Here is an 18,463-nt window from a genome sequence, read left to right on the forward strand (position 1 = left end):
GCACTGATGACGATCCACTTGCTGGGCAGAAACTCAGAGCAATGGCCCCGCTCAGCGATTTTCAGCCAATCACCACCCGGCCCGACTCTGACTCATCAGTTGCCAGGCACAGACCAAGGCCTCTCACTGCGGTAAACACTCACAGACCGCGCGGGGTAATTTCCAGCCAATCAGAGCGTGTCTCGCTGATGACTCATCAGTTGCCAGGAGCGCAATTTGGGGAGGCGGGGAAGGTGACCCTGGGGATGGGCTGGGGACCCCAAATTAATCCAAAACGGGGTCGCGACCCCAAAACCGAGCAGGAGGGGCCTGGAGCCCCCAAAACCATACACGGGGGAGGGCACTGGGGGAAGGATTGGAAAGGGGAGGGAGAGTGGGGAAGAGAGGGGGGTGGGACCCCAAAATTGAGCTGGGAGGGGAATGGGACACCCAAATTAAGCTGGGAGGGGTATGGGATCCCAAAACTGAGCTGGGAGGGGGGTGGGACCCCCAAACCGGATGAAGCCAATTTTGTTCCTGGAATATGAAAAGTAGTTTATGGATATGCATGAGGGTCTATGAATATGCAACAGGCTGATGTCATGGGAGACAAGGACCATCGAGCAAAGGTTTTATGGCCACCAAGACCCCCCAATTATTTTCAGGGACACCCCTTATATTAATCTGGTTTTAATTCCATCAGCCTGTTGCATATTCATAGACCCTCATGCATATTGATAAACTCATTTACATATTTCAGGAACTATTTTTCATGGCCCGTCCTTGGGGGTGTCTCCTCATTTCAGGAGCCTCCACTGAAATGGAAAATGTAATCTTCCTCCCTTTGAAAAAATTATATTATTATTATTATTATTATTATTATCATCATCATCATCATCATCATCATCATCATCAATAAGAATAAACAACTATAAAAATTATAATTAATTATGAAATTAAGAGGCTCTCAGGCAAAGATATGGGAGTAAAAATAACAGTTCTTTATTAGGAAAAATTAAAAATACAAATGCAGTAGTACAAACAAAAAAAAAAAGATGTGACAGAGTCAGAATCCTCTGGGAATCCAGTAGAGAATGAGGCTGATCCTTTGGAATCCAGTGAGAAAAGGGCTGATCCTCTGGGAATCCATTTCTTACCCCCCAAAGACAGGGCAAAGGCAGGGCCATGGAGTTTTTATAGGGTATCCCAAGGGTGGAGTTGGGGTTTGGGTCAGGGGAGGAGTTCTCAGCAACACAAGAAGGGTGAGATCAAATTCCTGCCTCTTAGCAACAGCAGCACTCCACACAGAACGAGTCCCCAAATCCTAAATTCCCTCTAAAACAACTGAGAAATTGTGGAACTGCAGATATATTCGATCAATTTCCTTCATTTAACCCAGTTTGGGGTGTTTTTAAAGGATGAAGGTGAAGCAGAGGAAAATTAAGGCCAAACCAAAAGGAGAAGCAGCCAGGAGTGTTCCCAACATGGATCACAGGGAATGTGATGACACCAGGCAGGGGGGGCCAGCTATCTCTAGGGGGAGCTCAGGCAGCCTGGGGGCATCCTCAGGTGACCCAAGAGACCCAAATTTGGGAGAAAACCCCAGCATTTGGAGGTTCCAGGTGTTCTGGAAGCTTCCAGGTGCTCCAGGTGAGCTCCCAGGCCCCATTCCAGCCCCCCCAGGTGTGTTTGCTACCTATCCCCAGATGTGTGAGTTACCTGTAACTGAAACACCAGACAGGCCATGGCCCTGTGACACTCCCAGGTGTTACCTGTCCCAGGTGTGTTTGCTCCCTGTCCCAGCTGTGTTCCCTGTCCAGTGTGGCCTCACCTGCAGCTGGAAGGCCAGCTCAGCCGTGGCCCTGCGGGCGCTGACGGCTCCATCACACTCAGCCTGGGCCACCTGGAAGTCGCGCTGGGCTCGCGCCGTGGCCTCCTCGCTCAGCAGCTGCGCCGACACCTGCTCCTGCCGCGCCCGCGCCTCCTGTGGGGACAGCGGCACTGGGAGGGACTGGGAGGGACGGGGAGGGACTGGGAAGGACTGGGGAATGGGGTGCTGGGAGCACTGGGTGTACGGGGTGTGTTGGGGCACTTGGGGAATAGGGGTACTGGGGGGACTGGGAGAGATTGGGAGGAACTGGAACGGGACTAGAAAGGCACTGTGAGCACTTGGGAGGGACTGGGGTACTGAGGGTACTGGGAGGAGCTGGACAAGAACTGGGAGGTGCTGGAGTGGGATTAGTGGGGTATTGGGAGAGTACTGGGGGTACTGGGGCAGTTTGGGGAATGGGGTACTGGGGACACTGGGAGGGACTGGGACAGACTGGAATGGGAAATGAACGGCACTGAGAGGGCACTGGGGAACGGGGTACTGGGAGCACTGGGATGAACTGGGACCCACAGGGAGAGCACTGGAGGGCACTGGGAATAGTGGGGGGTGACTGACAGGAAGGTGACCCAGCTGCCCCCAGGTGTGTCTCCAGGGGTGTCCCCAATGTCCCCAATGTCCCCGGTGTCACTCACGCGGATCCCGGCGTCGCGTTTGGCCTCGGCCTCTCCCACGCGGGCGTCGCGCTGCACCTGCGCCGTGCGGCCCTTCCCGAGGGAGCGCAGGTAATCCTGCACGGGGACACACCTGTCACACCCGTGTCACCTCCCTGTCACACCTGTGTCTCTTCCCTGTCACACTTGAGTCCCCATCTGTGTCACCCCTGCACCTGCGCTGTGCCGCCCTTCTCAAGGGAGTGCAGGTAACCCTGCACGGAGACACACCTGTCACACCTGTGCCACCTCCCTGTCACACCTGTGTCACACCTGTGTCACCCCATCCCCCCAGATGTATCCCAGGTGTGTATTAGCCTCCCCCAGCTGTCCCATATGTGCCCAGGTGTATCCCAGGTGTCCCCATCTTGTCCCTGGGCATCTCCAAGTGTGTCCCAGGTGTGTCCTGAGTGTCTCAGTTATGTCCCAGGTGTGCCCCAGGTGTGCCCAGGTATCTCCAGCTGCCCCCTCGGGTGTGTCCCAGCTCTCCCCAGCTGCTCCCAGGTGTATCCAAGGTGTATCCTGGCTGTCCCCAGGTATGCCAGCTGTCCCCACATGTGTCCCCAGCTGTCCCCAGCCATGCCCAGGTGCATCACCTGCTCGTCGTGCACGTCCTTGAGGGTGTAGCTGACCACAGAGATGCCCATGTTCACCAGGTCAGAGGAGGCCACGTGGAAAACCTGATCCGAGAACTTCTGCCGGTCCTTGTAGATCTCCTGGGCGGGGCCGGGGTGGGGCTTAGCAGGGCGGGGCTCAAATGGGGGTGGGGCTTGGCTGGGCAGGGCCCAAGACTGGGGGTTAAGTTGGGCAGGGCTCAGTGCTAAAAGGGGCAAGGCTTAGTAGGGTGGGGCTCAAATTAGGCAGGGCTCAACAGAGCAGGGCTCAAAGGGGTGGAGCTTAGAGGGGTGGGGCTCAAGTAGGTGGGGCTTAGCAGGGTGGGGCTCAAATAGGGTGGGACATTGCAGGGCAGGGGTGAAGCTTAGTGGGCCTGGGCTTAGCGGGGGTGGAGTTTAAATTGGGCCAGGCTTATTGGGGTGGGGCTTAGCAGAGAAAAGGCACAGGGATGGTGGGCGGGGCATGGTTTACCCAGGGGGCGTGGCTTGAGACAATGGGTGGTGCCAGGCAGGCAAAGTGCTATCTGGGGGTGTGGCTTTGATCTCAGGGGCTTGGTTCTGCGGGTGTGGCTTAAGCAGAAAGAGATCAGGTTTAAGGTGGGATGTGGCTTCAGCAAAGTGGGCGTGACCTAAATTGAGGGGTGGGGTCACGATTAAGGCAGGGACATGACTTGATGCAGAGGCATGGCTGGAGTCATGGGGTGGAGTCTGGTGGGTGTGGCTTTGAGACAGGGTGGGGCTTATACTGGGGCAGGGTCAAGAAGGGAGGCGGGGCTTAGGGTAGGGGTGGGGCAGGAGTGGGCATGGCTTTAGAGGGAAGGAGGATCTTGTGCTGGTGGGCAGGGCTTTAGCAAAAGGGTGACATATTGTGGGTGTGGCTTTACAGGGGGTATGGCCTCCTCCAGGGGTGGGGGCTTTCAGGGGGTGGAGCTTATGGGTCAAATGGGGGGAAGTCTCTTAAAGAGCCACATCCCAGCCCAAGGGGAGATGGCAACTTCCCCCTGAGGGGGTGAGTCAATCCAGGTTGGCACAATGGGGGCGTGGCTTCTGAGATCTGGGATTTCTTAAAGGGGCCACGGCCCATCCCAAACGGGGGGCATTGGTTGGATCCCAAATGGGTGTGTCTGTCCTGGGAGGGGCGTGGCTTCCCCGAAGAGGGCGTGGCTTCCCCCAGCCCCACCTCCACAGTCATGTGGGCCATGATGGCGCGCTGGTGGCCCTCCAGCGTCTCCAGGGCGATCTGGCCGATCTCGCTCTCCGACTTGCCCAGGAACATCTGGCAGGCAGCTGCCAGCATCTCCTTGTTCTGCCCCTGGATCTTCACCTGTGGGGGAGCTGGGATCACATGGGGACCCCCCAGCCACCCCTGGGACCCCCCAAAATTGGCATGGCCCCTTTCAGGGGTAGGTGTGGCATTGCCTTTTGAAGTTTGATTGATAGGGTGTGGATCACCAGGGTAGCGCCCTTTGTAGAGTATAATCCACTTGGAGAGGATTTAGGGGTCCACACCAATCCCAGCCCATTTCTGGGGAGGTTTTACCCCTCTTAAAGGGGTCCCCACCACCAAAAACTCCTTTTAAGGTAAGTCAAGACCCTCCAGTGGGATTTTGGTGTCCCCACCACCCAGAACCACTTTAAGGACTGGACCTTGACCCCTTTAAGAAGGGTTTAGGAAGGCTGCCCCATCACAAACCTTTTTTATTATTCACGGTTTTGATAAAGGCTTTAAAGGGAGTTTAAATATTTTTTAAGGTTTTTTGAAAGGATTTTTAAAGGGTTTTTCCTCCTCTTAAGGAATTTTTGGGTCCCCACCACTCCAAGCCTCTTTTAAGGAGGATTCCCCCTCCAATCCCAGGGGTTTGGGGATCCCCAAAACTTCGAGCTCCTTTCAAGGGAATCCTCACCCCTAAATGCCCTTTCTGGGAGCCTTTTTAAACCCTGCAAGTGTTTCCGGTGGGCCCCACCACTCCAAACCCCCTTTAAAGGGCTCCTTCCTCCCCTGATTTGTTTTGCGCTTCCCGCTACCATCGCCGCTTTAAGAATGCCCTTAGGGGGGGCCCCACAACAACCTCACTTAAAAGGGCCATGCCACCCCGGCTGGTTCGGGCAGGGAAGCCCCGGGGGGGTTTTGGGGGATCCCGGGGGGTAACTGGGGGTCCCGGAGGATTTTTGGGAGGTTCTAAGGAGATTTCGGAGTTTCAGAGTGTCGGTTAGGGGGTCCCGAGGGGGTTTTGGGGGTACCCGCGTGGGATATTTGGGGGTTCTGGGGGGATTTGGGGAGTCCCAGAGGGGGATTTTGAGGGTTCCCAAAGAGATTTTCGGGGTTCTGAGTGGATTTTTGGGGGCTCTGAATGGGGTTGCTGGGGTCTGGGGAGGGCTGCAGGTACCGAGGGGCATTTTGGGGATCCCGGGAAGATTTTGGGGGGATCATGAGTGTATTTTTGGGGATTCCGAGGGGGGATTTTGGGGTGTCCAGGAGGGGATTTCTGGGGTTTTGATGGGAGATTTTTTAGGGGGTTGTTGGGGGTCAAGGAAGGGACTTTTGGGGGATTCTGAGGGGGGATTTTCAGGGGCCAAGGAGGGGATTTTGGGGGGATTTTTAGGGTATTTTTGGCAGTCCAGGAGGGGATTTTTGGGAGCACAGAAAGCAATTCTGGGGGGATTTCTGGGGGGGTGTTTTCTGGGGGGGGGGTGGGATTTTTGAGGGGGGGGGTTGTGCTGTTTTGGGAGTCCAGGAGGGGATTTTGGGGGATTTTTGGCCGTTCTGATGGGGGATTTTCTGGGGTCCATGAGGGTATTTTTGGGGTATTTTCGGGGTGGTTTTGGGTCGTTCCAGGGGTACCTGTGCGATGCCGGTGACGGAGATGGGCACCCCGTGGCGGGTGTAAACCTTCTCACTGCGCACGGGCAGCGTCAGCGTGTTCAGGGAGATCCTGGGGAGGCCGGGGAGATCACCCCAAATCTCTGGGGAACCCCCCCCACCCCGAACCCCAAATCCCCCCCCCCGGGCCCCTCCTCACCGCTGGATCTGCTGCAGGCACGGGATCACCAACACCCGGCCCCCGGCCACCATCACCGGGGGGCTGCGGCAGAAACCTGGGGGGCACCGAGAGCTGGGGGGGACCCTAAACCCCGAGGGGACCCCAAAACCTCGGGGGGACACGGGGACACCCTCAGGAATCCTCGGAACGGGTTTCGGGGGGGTCCCAGCAGGGGCTTGGAGGGGGTTGGGTTGGTCAGGGGGGACCTCAGGGGTTTTGAAGGGGGGAAATTGGGGGGAAAATCTGGGGGAAAATTTGGGGGGGAGTCCCCAGGAGTCCCGGGGTGGGGCAGAATGGATGGGGGGGACCCTCGGGGAGGGGTCTGGGGGGTCCCAGGAGGGGTTTGGGGGCTTAGGAGGGGTCCGGTCCAATGAGTCCCAGGATGAATTTGGGGGTCCGGGGGGGGCGGGGGGTTCCCAGGAGTTTTGGGGATAATTCTGGGGGTTCCTTGGAGGGTTTTGGGGGTTCCCAGGAGATTTTGAGGGGAGAGATTCTGGGGGTTCCCGGGAGTTTTTGGGGAATTCCGGGGATTCTCAGGAGATTGAAGGGCGCGGGCGGGGGTCCTGGAAGGATTTTTGGGGGAATTCTGGGGGTTCCTGGGAGGTGTTGGGACATTCTGGGGGTTCCCGGGAAATTCTGAGGGGATTTGGGGCTTCCCAGGAGTTCTGAGGGTCACCAGGAGCCCCCGGGCCCCCCGAACTCACCCGACACCACCATGGCCTCGTTGGGGCCGCAGGTGAAGAACATCGCGGCGGGGAAGGGCCGCGGATCGATGGGAGCCGATGGGGATCGATGGGGATCAGTCGGGATCGATCGGAGCCACTCGGGATCAATCGCGATCCGCGACCGCCGCCCCGATCCCGGCAGCCCCCGCGCTCGCCACTTCCGCATTAGCGCGGTGACGTCACCGAAAACGCGGTTTCCCATTGGCTGCCGCGCCAAGGGCGGGTAAGGGAAATCTGTTCTGCCTGGCAACCTGTGACGTCCCTGATTTCCCGGCGCTCCATTGGCTGCGCCCTACTCAGATTTCCGTCTTTTCCATGGGAAATGAACAATTTCAGTAAAGGATGAACCTGGGGGTGAGGGCAGTGACGGCGTCTGGGGAGCTCCAGACCTTGGCCGGATCGTGGTCATGTCATGGTCAGCTCAAGGTCAGCTCATGGCCATAATTGTATCATGGTCATCTCACGGCCGCAATTGTGTCATAGTCAGAATCATCTCATGCTCATGGTCATCTCATGATCAGGATCATGTTATGGTCATGGTCATGTTGTGGTCATTTCTTGGTCACAATTCCCCACGGCCATGGTCATCTCAGAGTCATTGTTTTGTCATGGTCACAGTCATGGACATTTCTTCATTACCTTATGGCCATAGCTGTGTCATGGTCATAGTCATGGTCATCTCATGGTCATCGCTTGGTCTCAATATCTCATGCTCATGGTCATGTCACAGTTGTAGTCGTGTCACCATCACAGTCATGGTGTCACCATGATGGTCATGGTCAATTCTTGATCATCATCATCTCGTGCTCATAGTCAACTCACCATAATGCTCATATCATTCCTGATTACCATCATCTCATGGTCATGGTCACAGTCATAGTCATAGTTCTGTCAAATTAATATCATGGTTATGGTCATGGTCATCTCATGGTCATGGTCATCTCGTGGTCATAATCATCTCTTTATCACCATTATCTCATGGTTGTGGTCACCTGTGGCCACAATAATTTCATAGCCGTGGTTATATTGTGTTCATCTCCTAATCTCAAACATCTCATGCTCTCGGTTGTGTCATGATCATTGCATGGTCATCTCATGGTCTTGGTCATCTCCTGATCACCATCATCTCATGCTCACTGTCATCTCACTGTAATGGTCATCTCATGGTCACCGCGTGGTCATCTCAAGGTCATGGTTGTGTCATGGTCATTGCATGGTCAAGGTCATCTCATGGTCTTGATCACCCCATGGCCATAATTTAGTCATGATCATCTCATGGTCATTTCATGGTCATCTCATGGTCACAATCACATCATCAAAGCAATGGTTGTGTCACAGTCATGGGTATTCCATGATCATGGTCATCTCATTGTAACAATCATCTCATGGTCATAATCCTGTCATGGTTGTGGTCATCTCACAATTGTCTCATGGCCTTGATCACCACATGGCCATGATGTGTTGTGGTCATTTCATGGTCTTTGGTCACAGTTATCACATGCTCACAGTCATGTCATGGTCATCTCACAGCCATGTCATGGTCATCTCATTGTTACCTCATGGTCAACTCATGGCCACAATCACATCATGGTCACCTTACATCTGTGGTTGTGTCATGGTCATGGTTATCTCTTGGTCAGCTCTGGAATCTTGTCATGATCTTGATCATTTCATGGTTGTGGTTGTATTATGGTGACAGTCATGGTGATCTCATGGCCTTGATCGCCACATGGCCATGGTTGCATTGTGGTCATGTCTTGGTCACTATAATCTCATGGTCACGGTGATCTCATGGTCACAGTTGTATCTCACTGTAGTGGTCATCTTATGATCATGGTTGTGTCATGGTCACAGTCATCTCATGGCCATCTCAGGGTGATGGTCATTTCCTGATGACCATTTCCTGATGACCATCACCGTATTCTCATGGTTATCTCACTGTAATGGTCATCTCACAGTCGTGTCATGACCATGATCACACATGGCCATGGTGTGTTCTGATCATCTCATGGTCATCTCTTGGTCACAATCATCTCATGCTCATGGTCATCTCATTGTAATGGTCATCCCATGGTCATGGTCATGGTCATTGCATTGTCATGGTCATTTTATGATCATCTCACATTCAACTCATTTGCCACAATCTTATCATGGTCATCTCTCAGCTGTGGTTGGGCCATATGGTGGTGATCATCTCATGGTCACAGTCATCTCATGGCCTTCACATGGTCATGGTCATTTCCTGATCACCATCATCTCATGCTCAGGGTCATCTCACTGTAATGGTCATCTCATGATCATGTCATTGTCACTTCATGGTGTGGTGGTTTGACAGGAAATGTGTTTTTGGGGATGCTGTGTTTTTGGCCAATGGATATTCAGGCTTTAATATTGACATTTAACCTGGCCATTAGGACATGGATCCGCCTCTGAGAACACGGGGTTAAAGCAGAGCTCTCCCCTGGGAGGGCCCTTTTGGGTTTCCGGCGGGAAAGAGTTCGGGTCTCTCCCCCGGCCCAGCTGCTGGCTGGGCAGTGGGAGGGGAAAAGCCATGTGGCCGGGAGAGGTAGGCCTGAGCCCGGGGGTGGAAGGGTGGAAGAGAGAGAGAGAGACACCGGGAGCCATCGGGCAGCCCCCCCTGAGAGACACAGAGAGAGAAAGAGAGCCGCTGCCTGGGACTGTAACCTTGAAACTGGATAAACATGGATAAACATGGGCCTGTGCCAGCAGCATGGCTGGGACGGAGAAGAGGGGGGGGTTCAGCCGGCCGCTTGTAGGAGCTTTTAACCTTTCAACCCCTTTTTTTGGAGAATGAGAACTTTACAGATCATTGACCTCTCCTAGAAGGTAGAGTGGAAGATGAGGAAGGAAATGTGCAAGTGTGAGAGAGGTCTGGGCGAGTGAGAGATAGTGGAAGAGTAGAGAAGAATCCTAGTGGGAAGAGATGATGGAGTGGCTTTTGATGGACTCTTTTTGTACAGCCATGGACAGAACCATGTTCCTTGTGACACAGAGACTGCATCTAGGGGGAGGCAATGCCTCAGAACCAAGAGGGTTCAGTGTTGGTGCCCCTCAGCCCCAGGGGGTGAAAAAATATGGGGGGGACAGGTGTCCCAAAGGAGAGACTGTGCCTTTTTTGGATCGGGACAGAGCATCTTTAAAAAAAGACAACCCTAGAAGCAGCTCTGGTCCATGTTCAGTGGTGAGAGCACTGGACATGAAAGGAAGAGGTCACGACGGCAGATGTACTCCGGGCGGTGCCACGAGTGACACGGAAACACACGAGGCTTCAGCTGTGTTTCCAGGGGAAGCCCATGGTACAAGAAGGACTCCTCTCCTCTTGATGAACTGAGGATTGATTGCCTGAAGGGTGGTTCTGGACTAAGAGTTGGTGATTTGAGGAATAGATGTATTGTGTTGGAAATTTGGTGGGGGGAGGAGGAAATGTATTTGTAAGGTTTTCATTTTCCTTGTGTGTGTGTTCCTTTTTATTTGTAGTTGTAGAGTAGTTAATCAAGTTCTGTTTTCTTTTCTTTCCTAAGTAGGAGCCTGCTTTGCTTATTCCTGGTCACATCTCACAGCAGCTACCAGGGAGAGGGTATCTTCATGGGGGCACTGGCATTGTGCCAGTGTCAAACCATGACACATGGTCACCTCAAGGCCACAGTTGTGCCATGGCCAATCAATGATCATCTCTTGGTCCAAATCATCTCATGGTCAGGGTTGTGGTTGTGTCATGGTCACAGTCATGGTCATCCCATGGTCATCTCAGGGCTGTGTCACTCATGGTCATTCTCATGGCCATCTCGTGCTTGTGTCATGGCCATGGTCATGGCCAGAGAACCTCTCTGAGATCCTGAGCCCTGATTTTGGGACACTCAAGGACCACTGGGGACAATGAGGCCTGGCCGGGCCCCTCCCCCCATTGCACTGCCCCTCCAGGAGCCCAACGCAGCCAAACCCTCCTGGGGACACCTCGGACATGGGACATGGAGTGGGAAATGAATCCCGGGGGATGGAGCATGGCTGGCAAGTCCCTATCCTGCTCCTTGTGTCCCCATCCTGCTCCTGGTGTCCCCATCCTGCTCCTGGCATCCTCATCCCAGTCCTGGTGTCCCCACCTGCTCTTGCTTCCCCTATCCCAGTTCCTGGTGTCCCCATCCCTGCTCCCAGTGTCTCCATCTCTGTCCCAGTGACCCCATTCCCATTCCTGGCTCCCAGAGATGAACTGCCAGACACTGGAGGAGGGAACCCGGATTTATTGCCCCAAGCAGGATTTATTGCCCAAAGCAGGATAATTTCACACCAGAAGTGAAGCATTGTGAATATTTGTGGTTCTTGCCTTTAAAACATTGGAAAACGGGAAATGGATCTGTTAGCAAGAGCTGTGGGGTGGGTGGGAGCAGCAGGATGAGCTCTGCTGGCAGCTCTCAGCTTTCCTGGGAAGAGGGAAGGGGCAGGATCCAGCTCCATGGATCGCTCAGGGGGTAATTCCTGCCAGGATGAGAGAGGGTCACGGTGTCACCCTGTCCCTGTCCCCATTCCACAGGATGGACCTGGCTGGAGTCCATGGAGAGCAGGAGCTGCTCCATCCATCCCACCTAAACCCACCCCAACCATGCTGCAATCCTGCTCCATCCATCCCACCTAAACCCACCCCAACCATGCTGCAATCCTGCTCCATCCATCCCACCTGATCCCACTCCATCCACTCTGCCCCAACCCTGCTCCATCCATCCCACTCCATTCCGCCCCATCCATACTGCCCCAGTCATTCTCTGGAACCCCAACCTGATCCTGCTCCATTCCATCCCTCCTGATCCCACTCCACAATCCAGCCCAAATCCCACTCTACAATTCCACTCTGGATCTTGATCCCACTCTGGACCGTGCTCTGATCCAGAATCCCTCCTTGATCCCAGTCCATCCATCCTGCCCCAATCCTCTTCTGGAATCCCACCCTGATCCTGCTCCGTACCTGTGCTCAAGCCATTGGTTCTCACATCTTTTCCTGCAGAAAGAGAAGATCCATGAGATTCCAGCATGGATCACACGCTGGGATTAACCCCAGGATCCATCCTGGGATCCGCACAGAGGGGATCCAGAGCTGGATCCGCCATTGGAACTCACCGGCTGCCGGGTTGTATCCATTCCTGTCCCTCCTCCCTGTGGAAACAAAGTGGGATCAGCATCAGTGGCACAGGATTCCCAGAATGGTGCTGGGTGGATCCGTGTCCCTTCCCGACCCCCATCCCGTGTGTTACCGGATTGGAGCTTCCAGACGCCGAATCCGATGAGGACAACGATGAGGATGAGGATGGCAGCGATGACAGACACAGCGACCACCACGGAGAGATTCCCGCCAGATGTCGGCTCTGGGAAACGCGGGATAGTGAGGAGGGGGAGGGGAATCCCCATTTAGGAATTCCAAATTCCCAATCCCCACATTCCCAGCCTCACCCCAAGCGAAGATCCCGGGCTCTGGCATTCCGGGATGCTCCACCCTGCACTGGTACTGCTCCTGCTCCTCCGGCAGCGCCTCGATCCTGGCCCAGGTGTGGAAGGTGCCGTCGCTGTTGGGAACGATCCCGCCCCACTCCGTCTCCTGATCCAAGGTTTCACCCCCCTTCATCCAGCTGACTGCGATTGTGTTGGGGTAGAATCCGTACGCGTGGCAGGACAGGATCAGCGTCCCGTGTTCCTCTCTTCCGGACACGTGGACATCAGGGGGCACTGGAATGGATAACGGTGATAGACATCCGTGGAATTCCATGGGAATGGGACTGGGGTGAGATCTGACCATGGAATTCCATGAGAATGGGATGGGGGCAAGATCTGCCCATGAAATTCCATGGGAATGGGATGGGGGTGAAATCTGACCATGGAATTTCATAGGAATAGCATGGGGGTGAGATCTACCCATGGAATTCCCACAGGAATTACTTTGTTCCCAAGTCCTCCATTTCCAAATCCCAAACCCCCACAGGAATTCTGCTCCCACCTTTGCGCTCCACCTCCTTCTGCCCGTACCCGACGTATTTCTGGAGCCATTCTGGGCATTCGTGCTTCAGGTAATTCGTCCGCGCCTCAGCCATGGCCCCTTCCTGTTTCCAGCGTCTCCTGGTGACCTCAGCAGCGCTGTCGGCCGCCACAAATCTCCCAGATCCCAGGTCAAAGGAGATGAAATCCCGTCCATCGTAGCTGTACCGCTCAGATCCCCGAACACTCCCATCGGACAGGAGATCGCAGCCAGAAACTCGCAAGTTTGTATGGAGACCTGGGGGGATTGCACCCACAGAGACCCATGGAATTGTGTCCCAACCCCACAGAGCCCCATTCCAGCCCTATGGAGCCCCAGAGTCTGATGGAGACCCACAGAGCCTCATCCCAGCCCCATGGATCCAATCCCAACCCCATGGATCCAATCCCAGCCCCATGGATCCAATCCCAGCCCCATGGATCTACAACTCAACCCCATGGATCCCAACCTGTCCCTACAGATCCCATTCCAGCCCCACAGCTCCCCCCACTCACCCCCACTCTGGTTGTATCGCTCCCGCGCTGTCTCCAGGTTCCTGGCAGCCACCTGCTGGTTCCCCACATTGATCTGGGTCTGCCTATCCCAATATTCCGGCTCGACTCCATCCTTCATCCACTGTGTCAGCGGCTCTGCCCGGCCCCGCTCGCTGTCGTAGCGCGTGAAGGGGATCCCATCCAGGTACCCAATGGACATGTACTGGGGGATCCCCGGGCTGGACTCTGACACCGCCACTTCCAGGTAATGCAGGGAGTGGAGAACTGGGGGGACACGGAGATTTGGGGGGGCTGAGGAGATCATGGATCAATGAAAGGGGAACTGGGAGAGCTGGGAAGGGGTTTGGGGATCCTGGGGCCAAGGAAAGGGTGTGCAAGATGAGAGAGGTGGGATGGACAGGAAAGGGCCTGCAGGGGGTCCTGGTGTCCAGGAATGGGGGCTCAGGAGGTCCCATGGTTATGGAAAGGGGGATACAGGGACTGGGAGAGGCAGGATGGGGGTTCCAGGGGATCCCTGTGCCCAGGAAAGGGGTCACGAGGTGGGAGGACCTGGGAATAGGAATCTTGAGGGTCCTTGATGGAGAAGAAAGGGGAGGTTGGGGACTGAGAAAAGCAGGAATGGGGGTCCAGGGAGGCTTAGGGACAAGGAAAAGAGGGGTCTGGGGACAAGGGAAGGCAGGACTAGGAGAAAGGGGGTGCAGGGAGGGAGAGGTACTGGATAAGGGGGTGCAGGGGAATCCCAGTACCCAGGACTGGAAATTCAGGGCACTCTTAGAGCCCAGAATCCCCCCTGGAACCTCCACAACCACCCGGGGAAACTCCAGGACCGCCTGGGGATGTCCAATGATCAGGAAGCAGAACCAGGAGAGCCAGGAAAGGTCCAAGGCTCAAGGAAGGGACTGGGAGAGGCGGGATGGGGATACAGGGGGACCCTGTGCCCACCAAAGGGGGTCCAGGGGTCCCCGGTGTTGAGGGCAGCGGGGTCTGGGAGCTGGGAAAGGCAGGAATGGGGCTCCAGGGGGTCCCTGGGTCACGGAAAGGGGGCTCTGGGGCTGGGAGAGGCGGGCGGATCCCGGGGACGCAGCTTGGGAGATGGAAAAGTGAGACGGGGAAAAGGGGAATTCCAGGGAATTCATCTGGATCCCACTGGATCCTCCCTGGGACCCCCGGGAGACCCTCGGGGAACCCCTGGAACCCGTTCCAGGAAGCGCCAGGAATGGAGAACGGGGGGGACGCAGAAATTTGGGTGATCTGGGGGTGCAAAAGCCGAGGAAAAGGGCGGGGCTGGGGTCTGGGAAGGGCGGGATGGCCGGGAATAGGGGTGCAGGGGGTCCCAGAGCACTGCCGGGGGTGCGGGGAATCCCAGTCCCGAATTAGGGGGGACAGGGGATCCCCCCGCCGGGGGGGGTCCCAGTGCCCGAAAATGGGGGTTCCGCGGCCGCCGGTGACCAGAAATGGGGGTTCAGGGGGTTCTGGTGCCAGATGAGGGTGAACAAGGGGGTCCCGGTGTGGCCAAAGGGGGCACAGGGGGGTCCCGGTGCCCGGAAATGGAGATTCAGGGGTGTCCCAGTGCCCAGGAATGGGGGTTCAGGGGATTCTCTACCCGGAATTCGGAGTTCAAGAGGGTCCCCAGTGTCCAGAAATGGGCGCTCAAGGGGTCCCCGTGCTCAGGAATGGGGGCTCAGTGGATTCTCATGCCCGGGAATGGCGGTTCAGGGGGGTTTACCTGCCCCGGAATGGGCTTCTTGGAGGTCCCGATGCCAGATGAGGGGGTACAGGGGGGTCCCGGTGCTGGGGAAGGGGATGGAGGGGGGTCACAGGACCCAAAATGGGGCTATGAGGGGGTTCCCGTGCCCGGTAATAGAAGTTCAGGGGGGTCCCGGTGCCCGGAAATGGAAGTTCAGGCGGTTCCCGGTTTCGGGGTTCCCACTCACCTTTGGTCGCGCCCCCCGGGTTCCCCAGGAGCCCCAAGAGCAGCCCCAGAGCCAGCGCTGGAGCCATGGCGCTGCTCCGCTGCGGCCCCGCCCACAGCCCTGGCCCCGCCCCAACACTGCCCCTGCCCCCAGAGCCGCCTCTGACCCCGCCATTGGCGTCGCTATTTCCTGCCCGCCAATGGCAGCCCGATCTGTCAGTGACGTCACCGGTCGCCGGGCAGATCCCGGTCTCGCAGGTTGGGACGCGGAAGCGAAAGGGACCGAGGAGGGCGGGGAGGGGGAGGGGACGGGGGAATTCCAGAGGATCCCTCAGGATCCCTCTGGATCCCGGCTGCGACCACCCTGGAGCCCTCGGAGAAGCACCTGGAACCCCCTGGGACCCCCTTAAGAAAGCGCCGGGAGTGGAGAACTGAGGGGATCGGGAAATTTGGGAGATCTGGGAGTGCAAATGTGAAGGAAAAGGGCGGGTCTGCGGTCTGGGAAGGGCGGGAGGGCCGGGGAGGGGTGCAGGGGGTCCCAGAACACGTGAGGGGGGTCCAGGAGGGGGTCCCAGTCCCGGATCAGGGGTGCAGGGGGGTCTCCATGCCCAGGGACGGAGGTTCAGGGGGTCCCGGGTCAAGGAAAGGGGGCTGAGGACAATGGAAGTTCCAGGGGGTCCCTGTGCCCAGGAAAGGGGGTGCACGGGACCCCGGTGTTGAGGAAGGTGGTGGGTGGGGGCTGGGGAGAGCAGGAGTGGGGGTCCAGGAGGTGCCGGGGTCAAGGAAAAGCGGGGGCTGGGGTGTCTGAGAGGGGGAGGGCTGCGACAGGGGGTTTTGGGGAGCATTGGGGCTGGATAAGGGGGTGCAGGGGTTATCGGGGCTGGGGAAGGGGGTACAGGGAGGCTCCCAGTGCCCCGAAATTAGCGTTCAAGGCGGTCTCTGTGCCCAGGAAGGGGGCTTCACCCGGAAATGGAAGTTCGGGGGTCCCCGTGCCCAGGAATTGCGGTTCAGGGGGGTCCCGGTGCCGGGGCAGTCCCCGGTCCCCGGGCGGGTCCCGGTGCCGCAGCTGGGGAGACGCGAAAGTGACCGGGGCAGCGCGGGGAGGGAGAGGGGACAGAGCAAACCCTGGGAATTCCCCTGAACCCCCCCGGGACCTGCCAGGACATCCCCGCAGGACGCACAGGGGGTGGAGAACTGGGGGCACGCAGAGATTGGGCGGTTCGGGAGCGTCCGAGAGCCGGGAAGCAGAACCGGGAGAACCGGGAAGGGTCCAAGGTTCAAGGAAGAGACTGGGGGAGGCGGGCTGGGGGATCCAGGGGGTCCCTGTGCCCACCAAAGGGAGTCCAGGGGTCCTCGGTGTTGAGGGCAGTGGGGCCTGGGAGCTGGGAGAGGCAGGAATGGAGCTCCAGGGGGTCCCTGGGTCACGGAAAGGGGGCTCTGGGGCTGGGAGAGGCGGGTGGATCCCGAGGACGCAGCTTGGGAGAAGGAAAAGCGAGACGGGGAAAAGGGGAATTCCAGGAAATTCATCTGGATCCCACTGGATCCTCGCTGAGACCCCCTGGGACCCCCGGGAGCCCCTGAACCCCTTCCAGGAAGCGCCGGGAATGGAGAACTGGAGGGACGCAGAAATTTCAGAAATTTGGGAGATCTGAGGGTCCAAAAGCCGAGGAAAGGGGCGGGTCTGGGGTCTGGGAAGAGCGGGATGGCCGGGAATGGGGGTGCAGGGGGTCCCAGAGCACTGACGGGGGGGGGGGGGATCCCAGTCCCGAATTAGGGGGGGCAGGGGGGTCCCGGCGCCCAAAAATTGGGGTTCAGAGGGTTTTCGTGCCGAGGAATGCGGGTTCAGGGGGAGTTTCCTTCCCGGAATTCCGGGTTCAAGGTGTTCCCGGTGCCCCAAAATGGGGGTTCCGGGGGCTCCCGTGACCAGAAATGGGGGTTCAGGGGGTTCTGGTGCCAGATGAGGGCGAACAAGGGGGTCCCGGTGCTGCCAAAGGGGGCACAGGGGGGTCTTGGTGGCCAGAAATGGGCGCTCAAGGGGGTCCGCGTGCTCAGGAACGGGGGTTCAGGGGCGTTTTCCTGCTCAGAAATGGGGGTACAGGGGGGTCCCGGTTCCAGATAAAGGCGTACAGGGGGGTCCCGGTGGTGGAGAAGGTGATTGAGGGGGGTCACAGGACCCAAAATGGGGGTTCAGCGGGGTTCCCTGCCCGGGAATGGAGGTTTAGAGGGTTCCCGGTGCCCGGAAATGGAAGTTCAGAGGGTTACCGGTGCCCGGGAATTGCGGTTTAGAGGGGTCCCGGTTTCGGGGGGTCCCGCTCACCTTTGGTCGCACACCCTGGGTTCCCCAAGAGCCCCAGGAGCCCCCAGAGCACCCCCAGCCCCAGCGCTGGCGCCATCGCAGCCGACCCCGATCGCGGCTGTGGCGCAGCTGGAGAGACGCGAAAGCGAAAGTGCCCGAGGGAGCGCGGGGGAGGGGAAAAGGGCGAATTCCAGGGAATTCACCTGGATCCCCTCCTGGCACCCCTCTGGATCCCTCGGGGATCCGTCTGGGACCCTCCAGGGCCGCGCCCTGCGGGACCCCCGGGCCGGGCTGTGCTGAACTCCCGGCCCTGCGCTCAAACTCTGCCCGGAGCCCGCTGGGCTCGGCCCAAAGCCGGGCAAGCATCGGGAGCAGCGGAGCCAATTTTTCCTGCGGGTGCGGGTCCCACCCCCGGCGGAGCAGGGCTGGGCGCTGGGAGCCGATCCCTGATTCCCAATCTCCTTCTCTCCCTCCCTCTGCTGTTCTCTCCCATTCTTCTGGGGGATCATAAATCCCAGAGCGGCCGCAGAGCCCCGTGCCCAGGCCGGGTTTCCCAGCAAAGGGAGGCTGGGGCTGAGGTGCCCCGGGCTGGCCTGGAATGGGGGCCCGGGGGTCCCCGGGGTCCCGGAAACGGGGGATCCAGGGGCTGGGAGAGGAGGATACCCGGGAAAGGGGGTGCAGGGGGTGTTGGTGCAGGATAAGGGGGTGCAGGGGGTGTTGGTGCAGGATAAGGGGGTGCAGGGGGGTGTTGGTGCAGGATAAGGGGGTGCAGGGGGGTCCCAATGCCTGGGAATGGGGTGGGGGGGGCAGAATCTGGGAAA

At 57.7% G+C, this 18,463-nt stretch overlaps 2 protein-coding genes across 5 annotated transcripts; both read right to left on the reverse strand.

Annotated features, from left to right (window-relative positions):
- Positions 1–957: 957 nt before the first annotated feature.
- On the reverse strand, positions 958–7,037 carry LOC136570672 (flotillin-1-like). Its single transcript, XM_066571140.1, has 7 exons — positions 6,880–7,037; positions 6,155–6,230; positions 5,977–6,067; positions 4,315–4,458; positions 3,117–3,236; positions 2,503–2,598; positions 958–1,963 (listed from the first exon to the last, which is right to left on the reverse strand). Exons 1-7 carry the CDS (start codon positions 6,920–6,922, stop codon positions 1,748–1,750), a joined length of 786 nt encoding a protein of 261 aa, XP_066427237.1. The 5' UTR covers positions 6,923–7,037; the 3' UTR covers positions 958–1,747.
- Positions 7,038–11,143: 4,106 nt separating this feature from the next.
- Positions 11,144–17,754, reverse strand: LOC136570647 (class I histocompatibility antigen, F10 alpha chain-like). 4 transcript variants are annotated; one of them, XM_066571097.1, is made up of 8 exons: positions 17,664–17,754; positions 13,435–13,698; positions 12,902–13,177; positions 12,361–12,633; positions 12,165–12,275; positions 12,031–12,066; positions 11,879–11,911; positions 11,144–11,394 (listed from the first exon to the last, which is right to left on the reverse strand). In XM_066571097.1, exons 1-8 carry the CDS (start codon positions 17,737–17,739, stop codon positions 11,381–11,383), a joined length of 1,083 nt encoding a protein of 360 aa, XP_066427194.1. In that variant the 5' UTR covers positions 17,740–17,754; the 3' UTR covers positions 11,144–11,380. The 4 variants fall into 4 exon arrangements, with proteins under 4 accessions (XP_066427194.1, XP_066427195.1, XP_066427191.1 ...); XM_066571098.1 differs by lacking the exon at positions 17,664–17,754 and adding an exon at positions 15,369–15,471; XM_066571094.1 differs by lacking the exons at positions 11,144–11,394; positions 11,879–11,911 and having other exon boundaries at positions 11,962–12,275.
- Between the last annotated feature and the right edge of the window lie 709 nt (positions 17,755–18,463).

This window comes from Molothrus aeneus, unplaced genomic scaffold, assembly GCF_037042795.1.
Source record: "Molothrus aeneus isolate 106 unplaced genomic scaffold, BPBGC_Maene_1.0 scaffold_35, whole genome shotgun sequence".
Taxonomy (NCBI): Eukaryota; Metazoa; Chordata; class Aves; order Passeriformes; family Icteridae; genus Molothrus; species Molothrus aeneus.